Consider the following 19,359-nt stretch of genomic DNA (forward strand, 5'->3'; position numbering starts at 1 on the left):
CTAAACAGATGGGCGACGCTAATTGCAAATATTTTTTTTGCCTCCGCCATCTCATGTGGGTAGAGCATGGTGCCAAAGTTTGATGAGTTTGAAGATTCTTGGGAGGGAAAAAATGACTGTAGCGTCCTCGACTGACACGGGGAATTGGGAGGAAATACATATCATAGCAGGATGTATGAAAAAGTGTCAAGGACCCATGCCATTTTGGTTGAAAGACTTTTTAAAACATTTTTTTTTGGGGGGGGGGGGGGGGGGGTAGTCCAGGGCTCGAACGTTGACACACTCCGACTTGGGAATCGCCCAAATAAACCCCAATCAGATGGATGTGCCCTAAACAGTGACAACAAATTACCCAGTTTTTTTTCCTCCATGGCATCTAATGTGGTCAGAACATGGTGTCAAAATTTGATGATGATTTTTATAAAGTTTAATAAAAATTCCCCAACCCAAAAAAAAGAAGAAAACATTCCACTGATTGAGAGATGAAATTGGGTATCCAGCATAACAGGATGCATGAAAAAGCCTCAAGGACCCATGGCTATAGTACTGTGCAAATCAATATTTTTAATGATTTGGTACAAAAAAAACTAAAAAAAAAAAAAAAAAAAAAAAAAAAAAAAAACTAAATCCTCACCTGACTCTACAGAGTGGGGGCTGAGCGTTTTGGAGAAGGGCGCCGAGCCCCCTTTGCGAGCGTCCTCCTGCTCGCTGGAGCGCCGCCTCCAGTAGTTGAGCTCCTCGCGGTCCGACTCCTGGCACCGCCGCAGGACGCTCACCGACCGCCGCGTCTTTTCCACCATGTCCACGATGGAGTTCAGCACCTGGACACGAAAATGTTGAGTTTGCCTTTATTTAATTCCTAAACATTGTTCAATTGCAGAGGCTACAGTTTATATATTAATCGATTAAAGTTTTTTTAAATATATATTTTTAAAGTGGACAGCACGGTGTATGACTGGTTAGCACATCTGCCCCGCAGTTCTGAGGACCCGGGTTCAAATCCGGCCTTGCCTGTGTGGAGCTTGCAAGTTCTCCCCGTGCCTGCGTGGGTATTCTCCGGGTACTCCGGTTTCCTCCCACATCCCAAAAACATGCGTGGTAGGTTAATTGAAGACTAGTATTTTTTAAAACCTCACAGCAAATGTAGCTACAGTTGATCAAGGAAACCATTTTTTATATTTGTATATGTATTTTTATGTTTTGGAAGTATGTTTTTATACTTCACATGGGAAATAAAACTTTTCTTGCAGTTGATTAAGGCTATTTTAAAAAAACATTTTATTTATTTGTATATATATATATATGTCATGTTTTTGTGTATTTTTTTTTACTTTACAAGGGAAGTCAAATCTATCATGCAGTTGATAAACTGTAAATCATTTTATTTGTATATTTACATTCTATATATTTTTGAGTATTCCTTTTATACTTCACAATGAAAATAAAATGTTAACTATCAAGCAGATGCAGCCAGTTGAACAAAAAGAGTATAGCCTTGTCAAGTCCACTAGGCCGACAGACTTTGAAAACAACACTGTCAGGATAATGAGACTCATGTTCTTTATTAAATATAAAAATGTGTCAGTGGATCTCTTAGCCAATCAGAGGAGACATTAACGACACTTACGTGGTCCAGATGCCTCCATTCATCAGCCCACTCTCTGTCAGTCAGCCTGTGGTCGACCGGCTCCTCGCGGTAGCCCCCGTTAGTGCCTGATTAAAAACATACAAATAAAACCAATAATTAACATTCTTCTTAACGGAGAAGACGCCACAGGCTTGTGAGCATTTCATCATTCCAATCTAAAACATGACGACAGTGTCCTCACACGGCATGTAATTAAAGGCACTTTTTAAAAAATGTTCTGTGCATTTTTTTGTACTAAAGTGACATCATCTTCGGGGAACGAGGGAAAGAAAAAAAACAAGAGCGAGATGAAGGATGAGAAAAGGGTGAAAGAAAGAGGAAAAGAGAAGCCCTGTGATGCAAAACAGACTTTCGGCACCCGGAGCCGGAGCACATCTGGAAGTCAGCTGTCAAACACACACACACACACACACACACACGCCAAATGTCTCTGCTGGCACCCTCCCCTTGCGGAGCTCCCAGCATTCCAGTAGGGAGACACTCAGGCTGAATGCAGTGGCTCCGATATTTAAACACAACCAGCCGCGCGCTGTTTGTGATCATAAAAAAAACAAAAAAAACACATGCGAACACTACACGGACGCACGCACACACACACACACACACACACACACACACACAGGGGACGTAGAGGAGCGCCAATCTTCGTAAAACGCAGAAACAAACAGCCAACAAGAAGCCACATGCACACTGGGCTCGTTGAAAAGAAGAATGATTCCTATGTAGGCTCGCCTCGGCCTTCTGGTTCTCATCAGCGTTCATCAGTTCAAAGCCCCCGCATGTGTGGACTAGTGTGTGTGTGTGTCTCCAGTTAAGTGGCGGCAGGCGGGCGGGAGGCTGTGAGACAAGGGACTAAAACCTCATAAACACAGCACCTCCACCAAGAACATATCAAGGTGTGTTGTGTGAGCTACTGCCGTTTCCAAGGAGCGCTGACAAGCCCCCGCTACCCCCCCACCCCCAAAATGGAGGGCAGATATACACCAGAGTCCATCTAGTCAGTCACGGACAGCGCACCTCTGTTTATGCGCAACATGTGGACGATACGCTGAGTCCCAATTCATGAGGGTGCCACTAAGCAAACACTGGAACACTCAATCAAGTGAGCTAGCCAGTGCGTGTAAAAAAATAATAATAATAATAATGGAGGATGAAGGTTTTTTTTTAAAAAAAAATTTGTAAGCACCAATGAGTACAACGGCACTATGTTCCCCAACGTCAGGTATTTTTGTGACCACGACAGAGCCGCGCTCTCACTGACAAGTGTATTTCGGCGATGAAGTGCTGCCTCTGCAAGTTCAAATACAATCAATGTAATCTTTTTTTGTTTTTTTCGCAGTTCGCGCTTGCTGTTAATTTTCGGCACTGGCCTCGCAGAAGAGGTGGCAGGGTGGCCGGTGCTTCATTTGAATGAATGAAACCTCCCCCTCAAAACAGGCTAATTTCAGCAAGCCTAGGGGGGGAAAAAAAGGGTGTAATTGTTGATCCTCGGGGTATTTTGATGAAATAAAAACCATACAAGATGCCTGGGAACTGTTTCAAATTATGAAAAAAAAAAAAAGGCGGAATATTTCTCCTTTAGTGCACATCATCTGCTTTCACTTTTTACATAAAATGTCCACTTTGAGACAGCCAAAATTATATTTTTTGTTTTGTTTTTTTTAAAACCAAAACACAAAACTGAAAAACGGTCCAAACTTTAGGACAAGTTTTTAGTAGTGAGGATAGGAATGGCACCGGGGTGGTATAAAAAGGCGCTAAACACCTCCAGTGTTGTATTTGGCAGTCACCTAATTTTTAGTTTTTTTGTACGAAAATGCTCCTTAGTTTTAGTTACATTTTAGTCATTTCTATATGTGACGGTTTTAGTCGACAAAAAATCAAAAAGGTTTTAGTCTACTTTTAGTCAAAAAAAATCTTTTAGCAAATGCACGTGTTTCAAGAGCAACAAAAGTGTGACGAAAAATTAGCATGTTAAGAAAATAGAATGGCTTTAAATATGAAACAAGCAAAACAAAAATATGTTTGGATCGATTAACCCAATGGAATCACCCTAACATTTCCTAAAGAGTTGGAAGCATACAGTTGTCAAAATGTCCCCTGACCGAGAAATGAATAATTTCCACCAAGTTGTATGGTGCCGTTACTTTCAAAGGGTGTTGAATTACCCGGCAGCCTGGGTCTGTCTTTGAGCTCTCGTATCTCCAACATGCGCTGGCTGTGCTCGCGGTGCAGGATGTGCGGCGCGGCGATGTCGTCCAGGGCGTAGTGCTGCAGGGGCGGCGGCGTCGGGTGCAGTTGGGCGCTGAGCGGCAGCGGGTGCGCGGGGCTGTGGCGGGGAGCCGGGCTGATGGTGCAAATGCGTTTGGCGGCGGGCTCCATGGCCACGGGCGGACGTTCGTGGAAGCCGTTCTCCTTGACCCTGAAAGTAAGTCGTTAGCGGGGGTTCGTTCGGACGAGCCTCCGTCAGATCGTCTTAAATTCGGTCATCCGAGCTCACCTGCTGGGGCTGGGCCTCTTGACGGTGGCGTCGGAGGGCTCCATGAGGAGCTCGGAGGAGTCCGGAGAGGACGCCATGGTGGTGCTGAGCAGGAGGTGCTCGTGCTGGGACAGGTACTGGGCCGGGGTCTGCTTGGCCGCACGTGCACAGTGGAGCAGCTCCCTCTGCAGCAGGGGAAGGTTCGCCTGGGGATAAACAATGGAGAAAACATGTTTGGAATGCATAGTTGGCACATACAATACTATTCTTGCTGCTTTTTGTTCACTCACATGTGCACAAATATAGCGTTCTATTTACTCATGTATAGCTGTCATTCCAATGCTGCATGTTTATGTAGATAATTATGACATGGGCTACATACAACACTGCTGACTATTCTTTCTGCTGTTCACAGTCACACCTGGTTGTCTAGTTGTTCATTTACAGTTTGCCATTCAAGTCCACATTTATTGTTCATGTGCTGTTATCAGATATAAATGGTGCGGAATACCCTCGCTGCTTTTTGGTTGTTTGTTTGTATGTGCCCTGCGATTGGCTGGCAACCAGTTCAGGGCGTACCCCGTCTCCTGCCCGATGATAGCTGGGATAGGCCCCGGCACGCCCGCGACCCTCGTGAGGAGAAGAAATTGGATGGATGGATGTGTAGAGCTTTTTGTCTTTTTTCTTTTTTTTTTTTTTTTTGCTACAGACAATGCTGCTGCCTAGTCACAGGCTATTCTATTCTGTGGCGCATTATAACTGTGGCAAGATTATTGGTAAGCAAACAATTTGAGCGTCGAGTCATAGCACAGACATGCACGTTGACACACAATCTTGGAAACATTTTACAACAAACCCCCCACAGCCCCCCCCCCCCCTTACAAGTTTTTCTTTTTTTCTTTCTCAGAACTTCTCTGTCTCCATCCTGTCCTCAACATTTCTCTTTTTTTTCCCTCCCTTTTTCTTCGTCGTCCTTAATTTGGAGCAGACGCTGGTGTGCTTGCAATTATACCACTTCCTCTCTCTGATGAGTAAATAAAACCCGAGAGTTACTTTTTTTGGGGGGGGGGGGGGGGGATTTGCAAAGCATTTTCAAACCATCAGGCCTGAGCTTTTCTCAAGCAACAGTATTGGGACGCATGGCCGTTATTATTAGGGAACCGTGAGAGATTGTCAAATGTGCCGTGGGAAAATATCCACCCTGGAATTGGTCCCAAAATGATTTATTTACCAATACAAATAATGCACTGTTGTTGATATCCATCTATGCCAGCGACATATAGTGACAAGCAGATCAATTACCTGCTTTTCCACTAGATGGCAGTCCGTACATAATTAACCTGTAATCCCCAGCATATTCATGGTTCACTATAAATTGACCCATTTGTGTTTTTTCCTAAAAACTAAATTATTTGTAGTTTTTGTGCTCTTTTTGAAACAACCTAAGGTTGCAACAAGATGGCCCCAAAGCCCTGCCAAACGGGAAAGTAATACATCCGTGTCAAGGAACTATGTTGATGTGATACGTATCAACTGAGAGACGAGCTTTATGATTTTTTTTTAATGTAAACTTTGTTTGACCAGGCAATGCAATTGAAAAGTGTATTTATTTACCGTTTATTATTCCTTCATATGTTGAGGAGGAGCTAAATTTAGTCCGCATTGTTAGCAGAGAGAATCTTTGCACATATGCACTTCCGGTGCAGATTTTCCTCTAAAATCAAACAATCGCTAAGCCATTTATATTAAACTGTTTTTTGGAATTGGAATAATAGTTTGTGGTATTTTTAGGGTTTTAAACCATTAATATAGAGAATTATTAAACATGTTAAAGGGGGTGTCATCACTTGCAGTTTTTCTTCTTTTGGTTGCTAAACTATTCATAGACCAAAAAACAAAACAAAAAAAAGAGCATACATCGACACTAACCCTTTTCACTTTTTTTGTGAATGATTCTAACACTAACCCAAGTTATTATTCAACATTTTAATTTATTTTTCTAAATTATATTTTCAGGTATTAAAATTGGTTTAATTTGTCATATTTATTCTTTAATTGTTTTAAAATATTTGTTCATGTTTATTTATCAACCTTGCATTCGCCGTGTGCTAAGATGTAATGCGATGTCTTATGTAACTACTGTATATCAAACTGTACAGTTTGTTGTCTATGTATTTGTATTAACTTTTATTTCACTTTGTTTTATGCTGTTGTTTCCCGCCAGGTTGGCATATAAGAATCTATTCTCAATTTCTTTACCTTGATAAAATAAGGTTGAATAATAAAATAAAATAAATATTATTATAATCAATGTCTATGAATGGACATAAATAGTCCCCGTCTTTCAATTTTCTGGATACCTAAGTGGGCCCACTTTTTGTTTGATGGTGTGTGGTGAATTTCTTTTTTGATTGTAAAATATGTGCCTTTGTGCAATAAATGTTTGGAAACACTGCATTAAAGAAAGTCAAAACAGAGGGGAATAGTGACCCCTCCACCCCGCCCAGTTATAAGGGCAAAACTCCATTCTCAAGGACTTGAGAATGGAGCTTGAGAATGGAGACTGGGAACAGTAAAAATGAGTCTTCTGCAAACTGTTCCCACAAAGTTGAAAGCACCAAAAGAAAGGGGTGGTCTAGCCCTAACCCCTGGGCCCCTAACCAGTGGACATTTGAGAAGAGGCGCACTTTCATTTTGTATATTTTTTTTTGGGGTGGGGGGCGGATGCAAGATCTGCGGCGCCTCGGCAGCTGAGCGCCCTTCATGGGACAGCGGAACTCAGAGCCCATTAAAAAAAAAAAAAAAGTTGGGTGTAAGGCAAGACTTTATAGGCATGTTTCACACTTCCGACTTTCTATTTCCCCCTCCCTGTCGCATCTGCCCGCCGACCAGCCTCCCTTCCCAAAGAGAATGAAGTTGCGAGCCCCCCTTTTTTCATAAATTAGAAAAACAGAGCTTTCTCGTCTCAGGACAGACGGATGGAGCTGAGTGAGAGGTAAACGCGAGGAGAAAAGAGCCGCTCATCAGAGATTTACAGGCTGCTTTTGGACTGAGAGGGGAGCTCCTGAAAAGAAAAAGTATACACTTGAAGAGACGTCTCCCGGGTGCAAAATGGAGTTCTCGGGGGGGCCGTTAAACACGCAGCATCATCTGTTGTGCATCAGGTCAGCACGCAAATCATGATGGTTAAACCATTTTGAGGAAACATTTGCTCAGTTAACCGCGTTACGGGGTCGAGTGCATTGGCCTCACTGCTGCCATGAATTGAAAGGGCAGCAGATAATGAGAATAATGGTGGACACTTCATTAGGTACGACTGACACTTTTCCCAGCTTTTTCCCCGAAACGCTGCTCTGTATGAACGGGGAGAGACAATTTAACAATAGGTTCATTATTACTGTTGTAGTTTGCAGTGGTGTAGATTTGCATCAGAGGTTTCTAATGTTTTGACCTATAGTAATTATTCTATATTAATATTATAGTTATTTCATATTGATATACTTTTGAAAATAGTTTTTAATATATATTTTACCATGGAGCATAATAGGATATCCACCATTTGAATATTAATAATAATAATGAAGTTTGTGTGGACAACAACTATTTATGCCCAAAGTCCAACTAACTTGAAGCATAAATAGTTGAGCTTTCCACACAAACACTGGTGAGTGCATCCTAACTAAACCTTGAAGCGTGAACTGATGAAGCCTGCTCGGATGAGAGGAGAAACGTCTTCGAAGTCAAACAGAACAGTCCAGTTGTGATCAATTCAATGCCCTGAGAATTATTTTGAGTATTTTATTCATAATGATTTGTATTATTTATTATTATTATTATTATTTTTTTTTTTTAAATCGTACTACTAAACAGGATGACCCCAAAATGTCACTGTGCAGGTGTTCCTAATGTTGTGGCCTGTAAGGCACAGAGAAGGTTGAGGTGAACTTTGAGTGCTGAGCTTGTGTTTTCAAATGAAACCAAAGCAAAAAATAGTCTCGTTAAAAATAAGAAGGAAGTAGACCAAGCAAAAACAAACACGTGTTTTGCAGGCGAGAAGGTCGAACGTGAATGTTTACCTTGAGGAAAGGAATAACAAACGGCCTCAAGGGGAAGTTGGTGGCCTCCTGAAGCCGCGAGTGAAACTCCTCGATGGTTACTGTTGAATTCTACGAACGGATAAACCAATCAATACAAATTCAAAGGAGACGTCGATGTCACAATTGTTTTTTTGCAAGGCGTACCACTAAAGCCAGCACTAAGCTGCGGACGTTGTCGCCGATCTCCGGCGAGATGTCGTTGCCGAACTGCTGCAGCGTGGTCAGGAAGCGCTTGAGCTTGCTCAGCTGCCGCGCGCCGCACGTGGCCGGCAACTGCTGGTTGGCCAGCGACGACGACGACGACGACGAAGGCCCGTTGCTGTAGCGCTGCGGCGGCGACGGCACTGCGTTGAGCGTCGGTGGCGAATGGTGGTTTCCGTTGGTCACTGCGCAGAAGACGGCAGGAGAGAGGCGGGTAAGGGAAGCAAAGGAGTTAATTCCACTTGAAATAATTATGTACTACAAATAATGTCTTTTTGTTCTTCTATCCATGCCAGTGACTTATAGTGACAGGCAGATGGCAGGAGGTACAATTAACCTGTGTATCCACCTACTGCCAATTACAGCTTTATTTACAGCTAAACAGGCCCAGATTATACCCCAGTAAGTAAATTGGCGAGTCAATTGAGATCATCATTATTTCAGTATGTATACTTTTTGTGACTTTTTTTTGTTTGGTGGCGTGTCGTGAGATTTCTCTAATCTTCTCTAAACATGTTGGGAAACACTGCGCAAGGCTAAGTTGATTTACTCTGAAGCTTTGTTTCCAACAAGCGGCATTTCATTACGCAAAGTTTGGTACGACTGTGTTCAAATTTATCTTACGCCCCTTTCACACTCGCCATCCATGATGAATTTTTCCTGATTTGCTGTCTTGTGTGTGAGGTACTGATTCGGTACGGGGGTAGTTACATTTACTGTAGTTACTGTAACACAAATACATTCATGCCTAGTTACTGTGAAAGTAATATGCAGTTATGGTACTGTAGACTTGAATTATAGTAACTTACTGGCAACAAAGGTATTGTAAAAACACCTATGAAATGTCTAACAGTGCATGTGTAAGGTACCAAGGCAGAATGGGAGTTTGACATTGCCATGATTAGAGTGTGAACAACAACAACACCTGAGACTCACCGGCCATGTCCTTTTGAGCGACACCACCGCGCATCTAATTATCTGAATGTGTAAAGCCGCAGCAGCTGAGTAAACACATCGGAGGTTGCATCAGAGGCCGGGAGCCAACTGTTTGTAAGGGTACACCTTAATGTCAAACAATTGTCACAGGCGATGGTGCTGACATCCTCTATAATTACTTGATTGGGGGTTTGCGTGTTGCTCAGTGAAGTCGCTTGGTTCCAAAGAAAAATGAAAGATCTACGTGTGCGGCCATTTTGCAGGTTCTTCCCGTGAAAGTCGGACGTACGTGCTGTGGTGGAGAAGGAGGCCAGTCGGGGGCCGCTGGGGTTGATGGAGGGCAGGGGGGGCATGATGATGGCGGCACTGCTGCTGCTGCTGGGAGCTGATCTGGAATGAGTTTTAGCATCCACAGGAGAACCGGGCATGGCAGGGCTCTTCTCTCCACTGTCTGCAAGAGAGGAGGGTGAACTTCAGTGGAGGGTGCAATTCCCATGCAAAGTTGGGAGGCTTTAAAATTTGCTTTTGCTTCAATGCTTCCACTGATTCGCTCAATAATTTAAAAATAATAATAATAAAAAAAGTAAAAATGCAATGCAACGCTCCTGTTATGTTGTAGGTCAGATTGATATTCTAAAGTGAGTTGTAATAGAATAGAGATCCACCTTGAAAAATGACCTGTGAGAGGTAAAGCACAATGTAAGTAGTGGAGTTAATAATGAGATGTAAACAAAATGTTTCTTGGTGTTTTGTATTAAGTTTCTGACACTTGGGGGTAATCAAACACGCCCGGGGTCAAAATGACCCAGGAACATTATATTAAATAAATAAATAAATAAATACAAATAAATTGAACTTGGAACTTTATTGCTGTCCCTGAGAAACGAAGGCAACAGTAGTGTTGAAACTGAAAATGAGACACGGATAGTATAATGTATTTTTGTTGTTGCTGTTTCTGATACTTTCACGTAATTAAACATGCAGCCCGGTTCAAATTGGAACATTTGTCCAGTCTCTAAGAAACGAACGTAACAGGAGGGTTAAAAGACCGTAAGAAGCTTCACTTCTCGTCATTTGCCCGGGAATTAACCACCAATCCCAGACCCCCCCCCCCCCCCTCCCCCACCACAATCAAAGAGCAGAGCCAGATGTCTAAAGTTTAGCTCCTCACTCCCGACCATTCAGATCACTAACAGAAGAAATGTTAAAGAATGCTATTGTGCGCCGAGAAGAATGCCCCTTCATTGAGTGCGGAGGCCGAGAAGGTTGGGGGGGTGGTGTGGGGGGTTGCGGGGGTAGTGGCGGTGGGCTGCGCGAAAGAAAAGAGAGAAAGGGGGCCGGGGCTATTTCACGCTTTACTAACAAGATCGTCAAAGCTTTTGAATGTTAAACGCAACTTTTCAATATGCCATCGCCGCTGAATGAGACCACCAGATAAGGGGGCATGGGCTTGTTTGGGTACCGGGGGTGTCATTTATGCGGCATAAGGAGATGCCTTTGTTTCCTGCAGCTCCATGAAGGCGGCGCACCGCCCTTTTAACCCCCCTCCTCAACCACCAGACTCTCCATTTGGAGTGGATCAGACTTTTCTAAGTGCTTCAAGAAAGGACGATTAATAGACACGCAAGGCCCGGCGGGGTCGAAGTTCAGACCCGGAGAAGGCCTTTTAAATACGGTTTCATGCTCTTTTCCGAGTGGCCTCGCCTTGAATGGCGCCCTTTATGTCTCTTTCACGGGCGATGAACTCTGCGCGGCCTCGTGCAACAGGTTGCCATCTTCATAAAGATGGAGGCCTCAAGATGTGAGAGCGCCGCGCATAACAATGGAGACGGAGTCGGCGCTCTCACGAGGGCATTAGGATCGGAACCATCAAGGCTGTAACGCAATACAATAAAAATCATCGACATATTGCAAGTATCAATAAGCCCTAAAACAACAGATATGATATGATGGATATTGATATATGGAAATAGTATACTTGTGATATTGTTTGAGCACCAAGTAATAATAATCAGTTAAATATATGAATAAATATATACAATAAAAAGATATTGAAGATTATAGTACGGGTACATTTTTTGTGTGGATTTTTTCCTATAAATATATATACAATTTGTATATATATATTAAAGTATATACTCAATTCAACAGTTCTCAAATAATGTATTTGTATGTATTGATTACAATCGAGGTTAATACATTTTTATTTTTACATTTTTAATACCGTACGTACACCAATTACAACAGTTTTCTGTATCTGTTATAAAACTAATTACAATAATAAAGATATTATTTGGATTATAAATATTTAGACAGAATAATCTAATGAATTTTAAGATGACTATACAAAAAGTTTTTATCAATTTATTGCAACAGTTCTCTCGTAATGTTCTATTCATTTTGTTCATAATCTTTTTTACAATATTTATCAAATATTAACATATAATGACAATCGTAGCAGATACCAATAATTTATTAGTCAAGTATTCGACACAATTTATACAGTATCAGTCACAAGTTAGGGCATACTGTCATTCAGTAGCATGAGGCAGTGTATCACTAGTATCGCAACACCCTGCAAAATATTCATGATATTCAAACGATACATTGAATATGATCTTATATCATAATATGGATGCACAAGCTTGTGGTATCCATATTTCTGCCCCAGCCCCTCCCCCCTGTGTTGCCCATCTGTCGTGCACATGCAACATCTTTGACTGTTCATCCTTCTTTTTCTACAACTACACACTGTGGCTTGGCGGCCGTCGCGCCACCTGTTCACCAACACGGGGTGCAGGAAGGAGGGAGACACACACACACACACACACACACACATATATATATATGCACGATAGGCAGTGCCAATGCACAGCGCGATGCAGCCTGCAGCACACACACACAGACACACACTTGCGTATGGTCAGGAAATTAGACTGACATCTCAATAACACAATCAATGGAGCATATGGCCTTCATGTCAACACTGAGAACCCGCAACACTTCTCAAAGCGGGGTATGCACATACAGACCATGGGGGGCGAATTTGAGCATTTTCTGATCAAAGTAAGCAAAGGTCGGATTATGGGATTACTGTGTCTGACGAGTCAGCACGACGTAAATGACAATGAGATGAGTTTGCAGCTGCAACGTAGTTACCCGATAAACTTAACAGTTAGCCATAGCTGCTACTAGTCTTCTTCTACGACTACTCTGGCAGTCTGGGCGCCCTGTGGCACCGTGCTGCCTCACACAGGTCAATCTTGGTATTACACAATACATTGTTAATGTATGAGGTGTGTTGTTTTGGTCACGCGGCGTAGCCCAAACACTATATATGAGCAGTAAACACAAACATGCTGATTTTTTTTGAAAATTGGTTAAGACAACAAAAGGGCCTCAGGTGTTTTTCCAATTGCAGTGGACGAGCATGCACAGCCGCATGACTTCATCTGGCCAGCGAGCACATGAGGACAGTTGGATGCACTTCTGCTGGAAACAAACACACTCGGATTCTTTAGGTAGATTTTTGGTTTCTTTCCCTTTATTTCTAATACAAAAAGAAAAGCGAAAGTCATCAGCTGCTTCTCAATACCGTCTTATATCAGGTTACTTGGGTTTACGTAGTTTCCTAACGATTGTTACCACGGCAACCTAAGGGGAACGCACGTCTGTCCCCTGGTTGCTAGCCAGGTGCTGCTTGTTTGTTCAGCTTCAGGTGACGCACGTGCGCATTAAAACATGAAATTGCCTCGGCGGCTGATGATTGCGAACATGGCGGAAAAAACAGTCCCGTGGCCGGCAAGCGATTGCTCCATTTTCATGTTAATTGAGTAGAACACGAGGAGTCTGATTAAATGACACACAATGAGACGTGCAAACAAATGTGCAGGGTTTATTACGCTTATGGTTTCACTCCAAAGTTGAAAAGGTTGTCGGGGGGGGGAGCTCTACAAGAGTGTGTGTGCTGCTATCTCTCGACCGCCTTTTGAAGATGAGGTGAGAAGAGATGTAACGCAGGCCCCATTCATTTATCAGTGACACACAACACGAGAACCTCTGGGAGGACTCGCCTACACCGTGTTTAATCTTAAAACACATTTTCACTAAAATAACAATTCCAAAATCTGCAAAAGCAGACTACGTTTGGGGTTTAAAATAAGATCAACCTTTAAGGCTCACCAGAGTGGAAATTCAGGTTTTACAGCAGCACAAAGCAGACTGTTTAAAAAATAAAAGGAACAAAAAAACAAAATATAAAAATAGTAAAAAACAAAAACAATTTTTTTTAAAACCACAGATGAAAACAGAGCAGCAGATAAAAACAGGCATTAAGTGTATAAATATCAATTCAAGGAATTTGTTTAAAAATCCAGCTCAAAAATCAAGTTTTAATTGAAGAGTAATTTTTTTTAATTGAAGTTCGCTTTCTTTAAACTGGATATGATTTTAAGTGAGCCCCGTTTATCGCTTGGGAAACATTCTAAGCCTGCCCGCAATAGGTGGAACTCTGCAAAATAGAGATATATACATATACATTTTTAAAAAATAAAAAAAATTAAACACATTGTAAATTCATTTGAAATTAAAAAAAATAATAATAAAATAAAAAATAATAAATAAAATTTTTATAATAAAAAAAATAATAATAAAAAAAAAAAACTGGCATTCAATATACTGTATATATTGCAGTGTCTGTGTGTTGCTTCTTAAGAGGCGATGTCTGGTGTGTGACGTCGCAGAGTCTGCAAGGGAGTGTCTGGGTGTGAGCTGTGGCTGACAGCAGCTCGTGAGAGTGCTCATCGTGTTTATGAGTTTTATTGTTCTCCTGGCGTTCAGAAAACGGCTGAAAAGTGCATCAGCAACTGTGGCTCTCCAGGAAATCTGCGATATACAGTGGACCCTCGCAGAATTGTGGTATTTCTTAATGAAAAAAATAACTTTTTTTGTTTCAGGTGGAGGGGAACCAGCCTGAATGCATACATAACTGTGAGGCGAACGTCTGCTAGCTTAATGCTACCACACAATGCAAAATGCCAAACATAAATATAACTACACTCACAGGCATATATTCTTTAGAAGATGAGAAAAGCGACTATTACTGCAGCTTACAGAGCAGTTGTCACCGTCGTCTTTGTGTATACACACAGGTACATTTACATGAATTAGAATATGATGGAAAAGTTCATTTACAGGATTTCCGTACTCATTCATACATTACAGAGACTAATTAAACATACAATGACTTTTCAGTGGGAAAATCCCTACCTAATTTCCAGATTAAAAACAATCATTTTTATTGTTTCTTGGTTGTTTGTTACACATTTCTAGATGGTGACTTTTGGGTTTTCGTCTGCTCTAAGATATAATCTTCACAATTATATATACATATATTTTTAAAAAATCAACTATTTCAAACTGAGTGTGAAGTACACCTCTATGAGTTTCACTTTTTGAATTGACCCAAGTTAACTTTTTGTCACTAATCAAATTTATTGAGATGTACCTGTACAAATGCCTTACACTGCCCTCTGTTGCCCAAGGAGCACAAGCCAGGAGTCACTCAATGAATGGATGAAAAAAATGATGCAGGAACTGTTTAATTCTTTAAATTCGATTTAATTATATATGATTACTGTATCTTATAAAGTACAATACTGTAGAGTGCTGTTTTTCTTATTAAAAACATGTTACAATGTTGTCCTTGTATGGGGGGCTGGAACAGATTCATTGCATTTTCATTCATTCCAATGGGTAAAGATGATTTCACATGCAATTGTTTTGAGTTACAAGCATGTTCACGGAACACATGAAACTTGTAAGTCAAGGCGCCACTGTAATTCGCTCGAAAGAAGCGAAGGCGACACGTGTCCCCTTTTTAGAAACGCGACACCGCACACGTCCCCAAAAAAAGACTTTGAAAACAGCGTGCTCATCCAACCTGTCGAGTAGCGGCGAAGGTTAAGACGACAACAACCCGACACTAAGAAGAGCACGCGCTGTCGAGTGGAAATGCTTTGCGATGCCTGTGTTGACAACACGTGTGTGCGTGTGTGTGTGTGTGTGAGGAGGTCAAGAGGGGGCACACGACAGAGGAACAGATGTGCGCTGCATTGTGGTGCTTGTGCATGGACCGACAGGGACCAGGTGCGGCCTTTGTCTGCTTGGCATTTAAGTCCACTGGCTCGCATTCAGTCGTCCTCGTGGCTCACGACCCCCCCACCACCACCTCTGCTCTCGAACCCCCTGCCCCCATTCCATGTGTTCACAGTCGCTCAGTCAGAGGAGGGCGGGGGGCGAGAGGGGTTGGCTTATCGGAGACCCCCCCCCCCCCACTCCACGTCTCCGTTCACAGGTGACTGTTGGAGGTCCCAGCTGGCCAAAGCTCTCGGCCAATTAGATCCAGACTGTGCAGTCCAACAATTCATCAGAGCCACGGTGAGGCTGTTGATTCCTCTTGTTCCACTTAGGCAATTTTTATGGAGTTTCCTCATGAGAAAACTTCCTGTCAGGGCTGGGCAAAGTATGCCCCACCAATATTGACATTATCAAGAGCTCTGTAATATTTGGTGCACTAATTCAGCCAATTTTCCCTAAAATGGATTTTTGCCACTAACTAATGTGTTTACTTATTATAAATTTATATATTAAATAAAAAGTTTTTTTTGGGGGGGGGGAAATTTCTCAAAAATAATTTGTTAGTTGAACTGCTGTAAAATAATACAAATCAAAAATTATTTTACATATTTGAATAAATAACTGGTTAACTCATTATGCAGGAAATTAAATGAATTATGATACAAAGGGACTTCATTATAATTAATTTTATAATATATATATATATATATATATATATAATTTTATATTGAAATGACAAAATAAAAAAATTAATGTATAGTTTTGTTTTAAAGAAAAAAATTAAATGGGGCCAACCCAAAGTTTTCCCATCCCTGCTTTATGTGTAATCTTGTCTTCAAAGAACATTGCATGCATGTTTTTGAAATGTTTGAGGAAACCAGAGTACCCAGAGAAAACCCAAGCAAGTGCAGGGTGAACATGCCAACTTGAGATTCGAACCCAGAACTTCTCAACTGTGAAGCCAATTTCCAACTACTCCGCTGTGTTTCCAAATCACATTTTGGTCAATAATAATAGTGTGACATTGTTTCCCCAAAGTCAGTGATAGTTTGCGAATGTGTTCAACAACTCCACACAGGACGGCCGTAGCAGCGATTCAAAACTCGAAACAATGAGGCAGACGTGCTAACCACTAGCTTGCCATGCCGCTACAATTGAGAAACAACGTTTTAAAAACTGCCCAGCCTTCACAAACTGGCCATATAATCATCACAGGAGCACCTTGTAGAGGTTGCAGGAGTCCTGAGTAGCGCTTTGACTGACTGGAGAAGGTTTGTTGGTTAGGTGTGAGCAAAGAGAGGCAGATGGAGAGCGGGAGGGGGCGGGGGGCGGTTCAGGAACAAGTCTAGAAAATACTGTTTTCATTTGGTTTCATCAGAAAGACAAGCATGGCTGTCAGACTCCGAGCCAGGCTGTTTTTCTTGGCTCCGGCGGCCGCCTTCCTGCGCCATCGACTACATATTTGGCCCAAGCCCAACGTCAACACGCCGCTCTCTTCGCTCGGGCCCGGGGAGGGGCAAGAGGCGGCGGCGCGGTACGGCCGAGATATTTAAAGGTGAGAAAGGTATCGGGCTGCGCCAGAGGATTAGAAGTCAAAGAGGGCTAGAGGAAGATAAAGACAAAGTGACGTGAAGGACAATGAGTCAGGCTAAAACTGCTGGTGCGACTTTCATGTGAGAAAGCACAGATGCCTTTCTGGAGTGAGAAAAAGCCCTCGTGTAACCTCGCCGCTCGGCGGGATGATTAGAAAAACACAGCTGTAATGCAGCGTGCCGAATATTGTGGAAAGAAAAGGAACCGAGGGACGGAATTGTACTTAGTGGGAAAGGAACTGCGAGAGGCCACTGGCGAGGCACACAGACGTTATCCATTAAACTGAAAAGAAATAAAATAATAATAAAAAATAAAGGTTTTTTTTTTTTTTTTTTTTTTTTTTTAAAAAGGAGGAGTAAAAGAAGCACAGTGATGTCGTTCTGGAAGCAAGCGAGGATTGCATGGTCTTGCGCATGAGGTCAGGCAGTGGGGGAGAAGAGCTGGTAAGGACCAGATTTTGGTTAGCCGCGGTACGGTTAGAAATGGTAAACCCCAATCTGGTTAGACAATTCTGTCGATCAACCAACGGACTTGAGCGTATGTATTGTACGGTGTATCAGGTATTACAAGCGGGACAACGGGAAGCACAAAAGTGTGTTTCGAAACCAGTGAACCCCTGACTGTTTTTGTTTGTTTTCCCCTGTGGAATGGTAGCTTTTCCCCAAAACGTCCCGATTTAATGTTCTGTGTGTTCTATCATGCTCTAAGTTGCCTTAAGATGGTGCAAAAGCAGGAAAGTAGGAACTGGTGACTTTCATTCACCCGTAACACAAAACATTCCATTAATCAAATAATCCATTCTAGCTTCCCCCAAAAGTTCCCAATTCTCTCAGCTCATCAGTACAGCACTAATATCCGTCATTCCGTGCAGAAGATAAAGAATATATGGCAGTGAGGACTGTTCTATTGTCGGTCTACATGTGTTGCTGCAGTGTTTGTGTTCAATCAATTGCTTAAAAGGGTTAAAGGTACCCCATCATAGATGCCATTTAGTGTTAGCATTAAGCCAGGGGACTAAAAGGCTAACCTATGTGTTTTTTTTTTTTTTTTTTTAAACACAAGGCATGATTGATTCTACCGCTTATCTGAGGTCGGGTTGCTTAAAATGATAAAGCATTTCAAAATCATAGTGTGTGGTATATAAGATTGAAACAGTTAATATAGGCAATTATAATCGTTTTTAGAGTGAGAGTCAGCTACTTTTTTCACCATCCGCTGAGTTTAAATGACTTCATGGGGGAAAAGGCGCTTTAGTGACCGTAAAAACACCCCCAAAGTGCAACAGCGAGTGTCTCAGTACTTATGAAGTGGCGTTAACGTTAATGAAGTCCCAACAATCTTAACAGTCATTTATAGCGTTCTAAAAGTTCCATTTTTTTTTTTTTTTTTTTTTGTGTGTGCAATAAACTCACTGGTTGTAGATGACAGTCAAATGTGCAATGTGCCTGTAGTTCACTGATAAATAAACCACTTAAGACATTTTGGAGTTTGGTGCTAGGTTTTTCTTAACTGCTTGCTTAGGCTCAATTTGTCCATCTTGGACCTGTGGTGGTGGACGCATCAACACATCATCACTGACTTTGGGGAATCGCTCTCACACTATTGGTAGATCGACCAAATGCTTGCGTGGGTTTTCTCCTGGTGCTCTGGCTTCCTCCCATGAAGAAAAATGTGCGTGTTACATTAATTAAAGACTAAATTGTCCTGAGGTGTCCTGAGGTGTGAATGCTTGTTTGTCTTTATGTACCATGTGATGGACGTCCAGGATACACCCCACTTATCACGCCTAAAACCAGATAGGATAGACTCAAGATGACGTCCTCATGAGGACAAACGCTACAGAAAATGGACGGATTGGAATTCTGGAAATGGAAAGCTGCATCCTTAACCAGACTACCAATCAGTTTTAAATCTGTTAGCAACCATCCAATCATGGATAACATTGTAGTTTGGGATATTGGGGGTGGCAGTAAATTCAGTGTGTGTATGTGTGTGTGTGTGTGTGTGTGTGTGCGCGTTGGCCCCACATACCTAGTGTTTTCTCCTGCCTTTGTCACACACACACCTGTGAAATTGCCACCAGACACCCACGCAAGTAACAACTGTGACATGAGAGAGACAATTCAAAGCTGCCAATCATCACACGCACACACACTAAAGTTTAATGGATTAACTGCCTATCTGGTTACAAGCCTTCTCACCTCTCCGTAGCTAATTGGTTATCCCGCCTATCAATTATCATTCCTGTGAACCGCCGTCCGAAAAGT

General features: G+C 42.1%; 1 protein-coding gene across 1 annotated transcript in view; it reads right to left on the bottom strand.

Annotated features, from left to right (window-relative positions):
- The window catches only part of LOC133409101 (protein CBFA2T2-like), a 29,274-nt gene that overhangs the window by 4,734 nt on the left and 5,181 nt on the right, over nucleotides 1-19,359 (bottom strand). The window contains exons 2-8 of the mRNA XM_061688672.1: nucleotides 9,651-9,812; nucleotides 8,369-8,610; nucleotides 8,204-8,293; nucleotides 4,149-4,333; nucleotides 3,817-4,070; nucleotides 1,628-1,713; nucleotides 635-821 (exon numbers count right to left, since the gene is read on the bottom strand). Coding sequence (XP_061544656.1) covers nucleotides 635-821; nucleotides 1,628-1,713; nucleotides 3,817-4,070; nucleotides 4,149-4,333; nucleotides 8,204-8,293; nucleotides 8,369-8,610; nucleotides 9,651-9,789 — 1,183 coding nt within the window. The 5' untranslated portion in view covers nucleotides 9,790-9,812. The remainder of the gene's footprint in view (nucleotides 1-634; nucleotides 822-1,627; nucleotides 1,714-3,816; nucleotides 4,071-4,148; nucleotides 4,334-8,203; nucleotides 8,294-8,368; nucleotides 8,611-9,650; nucleotides 9,813-19,359) is intronic.

This window comes from Phycodurus eques, chromosome 10, assembly GCF_024500275.1.
Source record: "Phycodurus eques isolate BA_2022a chromosome 10, UOR_Pequ_1.1, whole genome shotgun sequence".
Lineage (NCBI taxonomy): Eukaryota > Metazoa > Chordata > Actinopteri > Syngnathiformes > Syngnathidae > Phycodurus > Phycodurus eques.